Below are 12,050 nucleotides of genomic sequence, written 5' to 3'. Positions count from 1 at the left end.
TATCTAACATCGAGTAACTAGCTTCAAAATTTTAGAACAAATTTTCAGGCCGGATAAAAATAGATAATAATAATAAATAATAATAAACTTCGGATAAGCATGCAATGATCGTACGCGCAACAGTGGAATATCTGGAGGCACAGTTAAATGGGGACTATAGGGAAACCCTGACCTATATTTGCTGTTCTATGATAGGTTGTTTCTTATATAATGGGAACACATGCTAACAATTTACAGCAAATTTGGCAAATTTGTCGGAGGTTAACCTATATAAGGTGTATATAATATCCGTGTCAATCCAAATTTAATTTTTATACCCTCCACCATAGAATGGAGGGTATATTAAGTTTGCCATTCCGAAATATACATTTTAGACCCACAGAGTATATGTATCTTGATCAACATAAAATTCTATGTCGATTTAGCGATGTCCGTCAGTCTCTCCGTCTATACGTCTGTGGAAATCACTATAGCTTCCGAACGAAATGAAGTAGGTTGATAAAATTTTAATCAAATGTATATTATTGAAAATGGGTGATGTACCCCATATAATGGTACCTCCCTTTTTCGTTGTTTTGGTGATTTAAGCGACATTATTTACCGGAACTGTTTTAAATGTGGTTTTTGAAGTTCGTAATGGGTACTACAGCCTATGACAGAAAATTGTTTGTGCAAGTCCACGTCTCTATATAGCCCCCATATAACGGTACCTCCCGATATTCGGTACTTTGATGATTTTAGCGCCATTATTCACCGGTATTGTTTCAAATTTGGTATTTAAAGTTCGTAATGGGTACTACAGCCTATGACGGAAAATTGTCTGTGCAGGTCCACGTCCTCGTATAGCCCCAATTTAACGGTACCTCCCGATATTCGTATTTTGATGATTTTAGTTGCATTATTTACCAGATTTTATAACGTTTTGTATTTCAATATTGTATTTCACGTCTTCGTATTGACCCTAATATAATGGCTAAATTCAGTATTTTTAAGATTTTAACAGAACTTTTAACGGATTTTTATACCCTATAACACTATGTGTTGGGGGTATTATAAGTTTGATTGGGCCAAAAATTATGTAACACCACGAAATATTGGTTTCCCACATAAGAAAATATATATGGATCTTCCTAGCTCGCCGAGCTGAGTCGATCTAGCTATGTATATCCGTCCGTCCGTCTGTCCGTCTGTCCATGTTAATTTGTAATCACTCTACAGGTCGCAATTATGGCCCGATATTCACGAAATTTAAAATGTAGGTGGGGTTAAGACCAGAATAGAACCCTATTTCTTTTGGAGATGATCGCATAATATTTAAGGGTTGAAATGGACCAAAAACTGAAAAATTTCCTGATTTTGCAGTTGCTCTATAGGTGACAATTATAGACCAATCGAAGCGAAAGTTAGCATGTGGATAGAGCTTAAGGCTGGGCCTTCCAATTTTGATGGTCATCGGGTAATATTTAGTGGATGAAATAGGCCACAACATTTGTGTTAAATAAAAGTCAAATTTTCCATTAAACCGCGAATATTTTTAATGCGGCGAAATCACAAATAGACGAACAGTCCAATTCTGACCGTTACTTAGATGCCGATAGTAAATATATCGGATATATATAGCGAAATATATAAAATGTATATATACAAAGGAAGGGGATGTTAGCTAGAATGCTTATATCTCCAGAATGGCTGGAGCGATTTTGATACATTTTGTAAATTTAGAATGAGCTTTGGGCATAAAAGTATAAAATCTAAAAAAATCGCACAAAAAGATGTCAATAATGATGATAATATGTATTTTGTAGTATTTTGTGACATTTTTTAAATTTTTTCATATTTCTTATCGCATGCGATTTTTTCAATTTGGCTTATAATATTGAAGTGTATAATTTGTAATATTTTTGCACTTTACAACACAGGTTGGGGTTATTATTTATATACAGATTGCAATTCTTGTTCGATACTCACGAAATTTTTGACAAAGGTGGGGTTAGGCTCAGAAGGGCTAAGTCTATTATTTTCAAATATATCCGCAATATATTTAGGGGATGGACCAGCAACTCAAAATGTTCCTGATTTTGCATCCGTTATAAAGGTCACAAATAGAAACCAAAGGACACGAAATCTTGCATGAAGTTAGAATTTTAGACAGCGGGTAGAATGGACCATTACTTTTGTGTGAAAAAATACCAACATTACTTACAGGCGATATCCGAAATACACAATAGGCCAACTTCTAGCTTTTTTATGCTGATTTCGTTGACGAATATAGCCAAATATCGTAGACAAGCAAATCATATAGATGACTCTAAATTTGGAGACACAGAGGGGCCTCTTGCTTTTGGAGATGATCGCAAAATATTAGGGAGTTCAAATGAATCAACAACAGAAAAAAATTCCTGATCACACAATTGAAGCCAATCGACATGCCTGAGAAGATAGTTAAGCACAGGGAAGAATTCTGGCATTTTGGATGACCATTGGATTTTATTTAGCCGTAAGATGGACCACAAAAACTAACAGCACGACGGAGTGCATAAATATCGGGAAAATGTGCTCAGTGCTCCGTGACATAATTTCAAAAGCGAAATCTTCCAAAAAGGACTTGCTCATGAGGGGGCTTCTCACATATTGTAGTGCTGTAGGGTATCACATGGTCGGCCCCGCACGACTATAGCCTTTGCTTACTTGTTTTATTTTTTTTTATTTTTGAAAATTTGCCAAAATTGTTTCAAAGATCGGCCCGTCCGAACTTACAGCTTTTTTACTTGATTTTTATCAAATTTATGTAAGTTTTAAATGGGAAGCAAGATGTAAGAAGATGGACTATATATGTGCATCTCTACTAAACGTTAAATGAAAAAACATATACATTTCATGCGAATTGAAGAAGAACTTTCGTTTAGTGGTGTATAAACCTAACATCTACGAATATGAGAAACCGACTGAAGTTTTTTATTACATTTCTACATTCAGTGTTAGATTTTAATTTTTAGGTTTTTAATTACTGCTTAATTCAATATATATTTTTTCATTCTTTAGAAATACTTTATGCTTCTATCAGAGGATAGCACTGCAGAGGAATCAAATGTTTTTCTTTTCAGTGAAGACTAAACCACAAAGAGAGCGGAAAGGATGATATATCGAATGCTTAACAAATGCAATATCGAAAGAAGTACTTTCATTGCAAGATCTTACTATTCACGACCCATATCAAATGAAACGAAACCACTTGACATTATTACTGTCCACTTTAGGAAATGTTGCAATAGTCATTTCATTCTAAATCCGCATAATATTCCGACAAACATGTTGGTCATATCATTGCTCAAATAATGTGTTGGTATTTATTACCATAGCAAGGATCCACACACACTCACGATTCAACATGAGATATGATGTGTACAGGTAATCCCTTCATCTAGATAGGCCAATTAGCACTGCGGGAATATCCGGTATATAGAATCCGGTATGTAGAATACAAATTATTATTATTATATTAAAATTATTGTATAAAATTAAATGTTACATCATGATATATAAAAGAAGATTTTAAAAATTATTTAACCAATATATTTCAGTATTTTTAAAATTAAAATGTTGTTGCATAATTTTCTCTTTCACAAAATATTTTCCCGCTTTGTTTTACACAATGCGTGAGGGTATTATAGTAAAAAAAAAACAAAAAAAAAAACAAAAAAAACATTATTAAATAGTAATTAACTCCGCACATTTTCTTATGCGGATTACGTGATTTAAGAAAATACGAAATGATTTTTCCAATATTAAAGGAAGATTGTTCATACTGCATAGACAGAAAATCATTGCACAATATTCGTGTCAGTGTTAGTTCCGGTGCAAAATTAACAAATATCAAATATCCACTCCATCAAGAACCTCCCCAACAAAAGGTCAAATTTTGAAAAATTATAACTCTTGTAAAATGTGAAATAAGCGCCTGATTCTCTTCAAATTTCACACATACGTATATTCCGTCTATCCTTGTGGTACTTCCCCCACAACGGATCGTAATTGTTAACAGTTTAAGTTGCAAAAGAAATCAACGATTTTTCTTATATTATATATGTATATTAAGTTTGTCATTCCCATCGTAACACCTCGAAATACACATTTTAGACCCAACAACGTAATATATATTCTTGATCAGCATAAAATTCTATGTCGATGTCCGTTCGTCGGTCCATCTGGGGAAATCACTCTAGCCTTCGAACGAAATGAAGTTGATTGATAAAATTTTACTCAAATATATATTATTCTGCCGGACTTTTTGTATAAAAAATGGGCCATGTAGATCCACGTTTTGCTATAGTCCCTATTTAATGTTACTACAGCCTAAGACAGAAAATTGTCTGTGCAGGTCCACGTCTTTTTTCGGTATTTTGATGATTTTAGCGACATTTTTTCACCGGAATTGTTTCAAATTTGGTATTTGAAGTTCGTAACAAATACTACACCTTTTGACAGAAAATTGTCTGTGCAGGTCCACGTCTTTGTATAGCTCTTATATAACGGTACCTCCCGATATTCGGTACTTTGATGATTTTAGCGACATTTTTTCACCGGAATTGTTTCACATTTGGTATTTGAAGTTCGTAATAGATACTACAACCTATGACAGAAAAGTGTCTGTGCAGGTCCATATTTTGGTATAGCCCCATATAATTGTACCTCGCTATATTGATGATTTTAGCTACATTATTCACCGATTTTTTTTTAAGTTTCGTATTTGAATATTGTAATGGCTTATGAAAAAATTTGGTACGTCTTAATATTCTTCTCAGCAAAAGATCTACTGTGAATATGGAATTTATCAGCCAACTTTGTCTGGCAACTTATTATTATTATTATTATTATTATTATTATTATTATTATTATTATTATTATTATTATTATTATTATTATTATTATTATTATTATTATTATTAATATATTATTATTATTATTATTATTATTATTATTATTATTATTATTATTATTATTATTATTATTATTGTTATTATTATGATTATTGTTATTATTATTATTATTATTATTATTATTATTATTATTGTTTATGCACGAAAACGCTACATTGCAACACTTGCAAATGCGTTTTCCACTCCCAATTATTACGGCGATGGATGATGCCGACTTCGTTTTTTGTTGTCTCTGACTCTACCTCTCTCTTTGTTGCTACTTTTTTGCGTGTATGAAAAACAAAAAGAAATAGTTGTAGTCATAGAATGCACACAGCCGCATTAGCATCGTCAGTGTAAGAACAACCACCAAAAGGCAAAACACCGCAAAGAGAGAGGAAGAGTTCAGTAGAATTTTTTGTTTCGTTGACCCAACAAGCTAAATTGGCATGTGCCAAAATATATTTTATAAAACTATTTGAATATTATACCAAATAAAAGTGCAGTGAAACTGAACCTGTGTGTCAACTTATTGTTGGGAAAAGGTGGTTCGTGCTGAACAAGAACACGCATTTTAGTTGCCTCAAAGCGTGAAAGCCAACAGGGACACATCACGGTCATTCCAGCGGACCAAAGGAGACAAGTGTGGGCAGACCGAGCTGACCCGGAAAGTTCCTTTCGTGGTGGTCAGCTTTTGTAAGTTGGGTGATTGACCCAAACATTGGTCCTTCAAAAGCCGTCGATAAAAACTACAACAAGGGAAAAAGGAATATTGGAACAGTGAGTACACAAATTATTTTTAAAAAACTGTGTGATATAAATTGGCTCGGCTGCTTGGGTATTTGAAGAAAATTTTGTAAATTAATTATTACAAAATTGTGTGAAAACGTAGATGATCACCATCCGATATACCGTTGCTACGGTTTTTTTTTTTGATTCCCTACCCTGTTGTTATTGTTGTATGTTGAACCGGCACTTTTTTCGTTTGCCTGCATTGTTGGTCGCTCTCGTTGGAGATTTTGGACCCTGGTAAACATTGTTGTTTTTGCTGAATGTTGGTTCACTGCTTGTGCGCTGACAGTGCTGCTGGCGTGCAGTTAAATGCGTGGTGCGCTGCCTCTGTTGCTATTGTTGTTGTTTAACATTGAAGCAATGCGTTTATGATTTTGCCTCATTGAATGCAGGTAGTTGTTGTGCCTGCTCACAACCATCGTGTTGTTTTTTGTTATTGCCTTACGGTTTTCTATATGTCGTGCGAGGTTGACAGATTTCTTGTTCTAATGGAAAGACAAGTAAAGCAAGCAAAGGCAAATAAATATTTTTGAATTTGGATTTGGGCATAACCATTATTGAAGAAAGTGGTTGAAGTAGAGAAATTCTAATTGTATCATTGGCTCTATGTCTCATTGGAAACATATTTTTTTTGGAGCGCTGTGTTTCTCAACAGTAAATTGGAAGCTGTTTTTGGAAACAGTATTGAAGACAGCATCTTGCGAAGTGGAAGTTTAGTTTATTGGAAAACTGTTGTACGCTTCTACACCTGCGGTTGGAAAAAAAATATCGGAAGTTTTGAATTTTCTGAAAATTTGTAAAATTGTCCCAACCAGAATTGCGAAATGGCATAATATTTTTTAATGCTGTACAATTCGATTATGATAAAAATAAATTATTGAGGATCTTTGTCGGTTGTTTTTGGAGATTATTTGAAACCACAAGTTTACTCATTTGGAGATCTGAAGTTTAGTTCAGACAAAGAGGAGCGATAAATTGAAAGCTGTGGACATTTTCTCATTGACTCATTGACTTAGGAGTACTTCACAATATTTTTTAAGAATATTGGGATAAAATAGGACATTCATTTGGTGAACTGGTGACACACTTTGGTTCTAAGATATTTTTTGTCGCATATTGGCAATTAAATTTATCGTTTTTTGAATACGTTCAGAAAGCCAATATTTTTTGTCTCGGTTATCATTTTTGTCTCTCGACTTTTAGTCAAAAATTGTGATGGAAGACTTTTTGCTTCAATGTGATGAAATCACATCCTTCGAGGAAAACCTTGTGGAATCTGATGCCTCAATTTATAATGACTCAGCGATTGAGGCTGAGATAGTGGAGCTTCAGAAATTGTGGTCCGAATGGAAGGGCACGTACAAAACATGTACCGAGGACCACGAATGTATGAAGAAGAATAAAGATGTCATCAAAATGAAAAAGAAACTTGCTCATCAGAGCTATATAAAATGTATAAGTCTCCTAGGAGATATGAAAGAAAAAGTTAAGGTTGTCCCAAGCAGTACTAATCAGAAGTCGTCTTCCTCAATTGCGGTTCCACCGTGCGATACTGAAATTTTTGAAGGGGATTATATATCATGGCCCGGTTTTCGTGATTTATTCACGGCAATTTACATAAATAATAAAAGGCTCAGCGCGGTAGAGAAGCTCTACCATCTTTTTCAAAAAACGAGCGGAGAAGCCAGAGAGATAAATCGTCATATTCCTTTATCGGCGGAAGGTTTTACAATTGCCTGGGACAACCTACGTAACCAGTACGAGAATAAAAGAATCTTGATAAATTCTCAATTAAGAATCTTGTTTAATTTGGCTCATTGTGGGCAAGAAACTGCAAGCTGTCTCAAAAAATTGCAGCGAGATGTGACAAATTGTATTTCGATTCTGGAGCTATACAAAATTGACGTAAAGTCATGGGATCCAATTTTTGTTTACCAATGTTCTTCTAAGATGCCCAAGTTAACTCTGTCTCTATGGGAACAGTCATTGGTAAAGAAAACAGAATTGCCTTGTTGGGAGGATTTAAATAAGTTTCTCACTGAGAGATTTCAGTCCTTGGAGAGCGTATCAGATATGACTTCCTCAAATATGGCTCAACAGAATCAGGGACCTCGGCAAAAGTTTACCCAATTCGATAAGCCCAAAAATTTTAAGGTTCATCACACTAAAGTAAACGAGAACAAATGTAATTTGTGTAGAGGTTCTCATTATTTGAAATCTTGTCCAAGATTCTTGAGCATGGATTTTAGGGGCAGGTTAAATGTAGTAAAGCGACAGAACAAATGTATAAATTGTTTGACACAGGGTCATAGAGCAGCAAAATGCAACAATCAAGGTTGTACAAAGTGCAAAGCTAAACATCATATACTTTTGCACAAGGAAAGCAACGCTCAAACTATTGGCTCTGATGTAAATGGAAGTCCCAGTCTGCCTCAGTTGTCTATGTCGATTAAAAATTTATCATCTGCTCCAACAACAAATGGACGAAATTTTCACACATCTGTGTCGAATAAAACTATGCTTGCCACGGCATGGGTAAACATTTTAAAAAACGGGACTTCGTTCAAAATCCGTGCATTAATTGACCCTTGTTCGGACGACACTTTTATTTCCTCACGCATGCAGAAAAAGCTGAAGCTACCAACAACTTCTGTATACGCCGATATTTCCGGAATGGGTGGTGGACACTTGGCCAGGTGTACCAAAATTGCCTCAGTCACGATTGGATCGCTAAAGAGTACTTTTTCTCTAGATTTAGAGGCATTTGTTGTCCCAGAGATAACTGGAGATATTCCTACGCAGCCTTTGGATAAAATCTCCATCGATAAGTTGCCGGGTCTGGATTTGGCTGATCCGGAATTTTACCAAAGTGCACCAGTTGATATCTTACTTGGTGGAAACGTTTATCCTATTATTTTGCTAAATGGAGTGAAAAAGGATATTATGGGTTCTTTGTTGGCTCAGGAGACAGTCTTTGGGTGGATATTGACCGGCCCAGCGACAAATTTGGGCAATCGTCAGAGAGTCAGTGTTTCCCATTGCACTAGGGTGGCGGTAAAAGATCAATTGGCAAAATTCTGGGAGATTGAGGAGGTTCCCAGAATACCTGTTGTCTCAGATGATGACCGTAGATGTGAGGAAATTTACGTATCAACTACTATTCGAAGTCCTGATGGGAGGTATACAGTGGACTTACCTTTCCGGTCGAATTTACCCTTTTCATTTTCCTCCAAATCAAGTCGATATGTCGCCCTTTCACAATTTTTGCGCAACGAGACGTCACTTGCGCGAAATCCCGAGCGAAAGATTGATTATGACAATGTCCTGTTGGAATATTTGTCTTTGGGACATATGGAAAAGGTGGAAGGGTTAGTAGACTATCAGGACTGTTATTATTTGCCTCATCCTGGCGTTTTCAAGCCAGAAAGTGCAACGACTAAACTAAGAGTCGTGTTTAATGTCTCTTGTCCCTCAGTGGAGGGAAGAAGTCTGAATGATGCTTTATATGTTGGCCCTACACTTCAAAAAGATATTGTTTCGTTGGTGCTGAATTGGAGAATATATCAGTTTGTCTTTAACGCTGATATTACTAAAATGTATCGTCAGATTTGGGTAAATCCTAAACATACAAAATATCAGAGGATACTGTACAGATCATCCCCAGAAAATGACCTGACTGATTATCAGTTGAAGACTGTGACGTTTGGCGTCAATTGCGCTCCCTATTTAGCCCTTAGGACGCTTTTAAAGCTTGCAGATGATGAAGAACATCGTTTCCCAGTTGGCTCTAAGATATTGCGGAACAATATGTACGTTGATGATGCTTTAGTCGGCGTACATACTATTTCCGAAGGAATTGAGGCAAGAGAATCTCTTATAAATATTCTTAAAACCGCAGGGTTCGAACTAAGAAAATGGACATCGAATTCCAAAGAAATTATTAAGGGTCTGCCTCGGTGTGACCTTCTGAATAATGAATTTCTTGAATTGGGCGACAAAAGTTCGGCGAAAACGTTAGGTATTCGCTGGAACGCGTCCTGCGACTCTTTTTATTTCGTCATGGACAAAATCGAAGATAAAAGTTCTTATACTAAAAGACAGGTACTTTCGATTATCGCCAAAGTTTTTGACCCTTTGGGATGGCTTTCGCCCATCGTTGTAACAGCAAAAATTCTGATGCAACAATTATGGCTTGATGACATTGGATGGGACGATCCTTTAAAGCCACTCGCGTATATAAATTGGAAAACTTTTGTCTCGAATTCTGAGGCAATTGGACAAATTAATATTCCTCGCTGGGTAGAATATTCGCCTGATTGCAAAATAGAGTTACATGGATTTTGCGACTCATCGGAGTCAGCATATGCAGCGGCACTATACCTGAGGGTAGAAGTTGGAATGTCTGTTGTCTCGAATTTGCTTGTGGCTAAATCCAAGGTGGCCCCATTGAAAAAGACGTCGTTACCTCGTTTGGAGCTCTGCGGTGCTCTTCTTCTTGCTGAATTGGTAGATTCAGTAGTCCCACAATTAGAGCTTCCTAAAGCCCCTTTGATAGCCTGGTCTGACTCGACCATCGTACTGTCTTGGCTCAAAAAACCGTCATATAGCTGGACAACCTTTGTTGCTAACAGGGTGTCAACTATCCAGGAAAAGATTGGTGGTGATTGGCGTCATGTACCAACATACGATAACCCTGCAGATTTGGCAACCCGGGGGCGGACTCCTTTAGAGCTAAAGGAGTGTCATATGTGGTGGCACGGACCAAGTTGGCTCACATTGGACATGAAGGAATGGCCCTCAGGCATAATTATACCGGAAACCACCCTCGAATCAAAACCGACTAAAGTGCATCTTGCCCAATCCGCTGTTCAACATGACGTTTTGGACCGATTTTCTCATTTTTCTACAGCTATTCATGCTATAGCTTACATTTTCCGCTTTGTCCGTCGAACTCATCCGAATACAAAGAAATTGTCTCAATTTGACAACATTAGGTTGTCGGCAGAGGAGATACGTTTCGCTCGTTACCGATTGATGTCCATCTCTCAGAGAATTCACTTTCCCCAGGAATTCGATTGCCTCAATAAGAAATTAAAGTTAGAATCTGGCAGCACTCTCTTGTCTCTCAATCCTTTTCTCGACGAACACCAGCTTATCCGAGCGAACGGACGTTTAGGCAATGCTCTATCTCTGTCGTATGACGAGCGGTATCCAATTATCTTGGCATATAGTAGCAGGTTCGCTGAGCTCTACGTCGACCATATTCATAGGCAAACGAATCATGGCGGCATACAGCTAACTTTGGCTACGACTAGACTCGAGTGCTGGATAATAAGAGGAAGAAATCTTGTGAAAACTCGCTACAGGAAGTGTGTACGATGTATAATGGCTCAGAAGAGGCGTCAAGTTCAGCTTATGGCGGCTCTTCCTCCTGAGAGGACAACCTTCAGCAGACCATTTGCCACCTCAGGCGTAGACTTTGCTGGGCCATTTGAAATTAAAACCTTTAACGGTCGTGGGTGTCGTATATCCAAGGGATACATATGCTTATTCGTTTGCTTTGTCACAAAGGCCATCCACTTGGAACCTGTAAGCGATCTTTCCACCCCCGCCTTCTTAGCTGCGTTGTCTCGTTTTGTGTCTCGACGGGGTTGTCCTCATCACATTTATTCGGATAACGGCAAAAATTTCGTTGGTGCCGATCGAGAGCTTCGAGCTAATTTCACAAAAGTTGTCTCAGAGCTGAAAGACGAAGCCGTGGTAAAGTACGGATTCCAAAAATTAGAATGGCACTTTATACCTGCTGCAGCGCCCCACATGGGTGGGCTTTGGGAGGCGGGCGTAAAAAGTTGTAAAGCACACTTAAAAAAGATCTCAGGTCAGATCAAACACACCTTTGAAGAATTTGCCACAATTCTTGCCAATATCGAAAGTTGCCTCAATTCGAGGCCTCTTACCCCTTTGTCTAACAATGTCGATGACTTTGGCGCTCTTACTCCCGGGCACTTTCTCATCGGAAGCTCACTGCTTTCTACCGCTGAACCAGAACAGAGGGAGAAAATGTCGATGCAAAACCGCTGGCGACGGTTGAGGTTCATTACACAGGAATTCTGCAGACGTTGGAAATCAGAATATATAAGGGAGCTACACAAGCGCACAAAGTGGAAGCAGGCTCAGGACGACCTGCGGATAAATGACCTAGTGGTTCTTCATACTGACTCAATAGCATCGAATGAATGGCGACTAGGCCGCGTTATAGAATTGCACCGAGGTCATGATGGTCGCGTTAGGGTCGTGAGTTTGAAAACTCAGAATGGGACAATTTCGCGCCCCATCCATAAA

The 12,050-nt window shown here is 37.4% G+C and overlaps 2 protein-coding genes across 2 annotated transcripts in view; both read left to right on the top strand.

The window, feature by feature from the left end:
- The first annotated feature begins 5,082 nt into the window (after positions 1-5,082).
- The window catches only part of LOC131803846 (uncharacterized), an 8,549-nt gene continuing 1,581 nt past the window's right edge, over positions 5,083-12,050 (top strand). Inside the window, exon 1 of the mRNA XM_059125615.1 lies at positions 5,083-5,696. The gene's annotated coding sequence lies outside the window, so the exon portion shown is untranslated. The remainder of the gene's footprint in view (positions 5,697-12,050) is intronic.
- LOC131804460 (uncharacterized) overlaps positions 7,782-12,050 on the top strand; it is a 4,293-nt gene continuing 24 nt past the window's right edge. Inside the window, exon 1 of the mRNA XM_059127381.1 lies at positions 7,782-12,050. This exon is cut by the window's right edge and continues 24 nt beyond it. Coding sequence (XP_058983364.1) covers positions 7,782-12,050 — 4,269 coding nt within the window.

Source organism: Musca domestica, unplaced genomic scaffold, assembly GCF_030504385.1.
Source record: "Musca domestica strain aabys unplaced genomic scaffold, Musca_domestica.polishedcontigs.V.1.1 10, whole genome shotgun sequence".
Lineage (NCBI taxonomy): Eukaryota > Metazoa > Arthropoda > Insecta > Diptera > Muscidae > Musca > Musca domestica.
The sequence above is the reverse complement of the archived record's forward strand: the minus strand, read 5'-3'. Positions and strand labels throughout refer to the sequence as shown.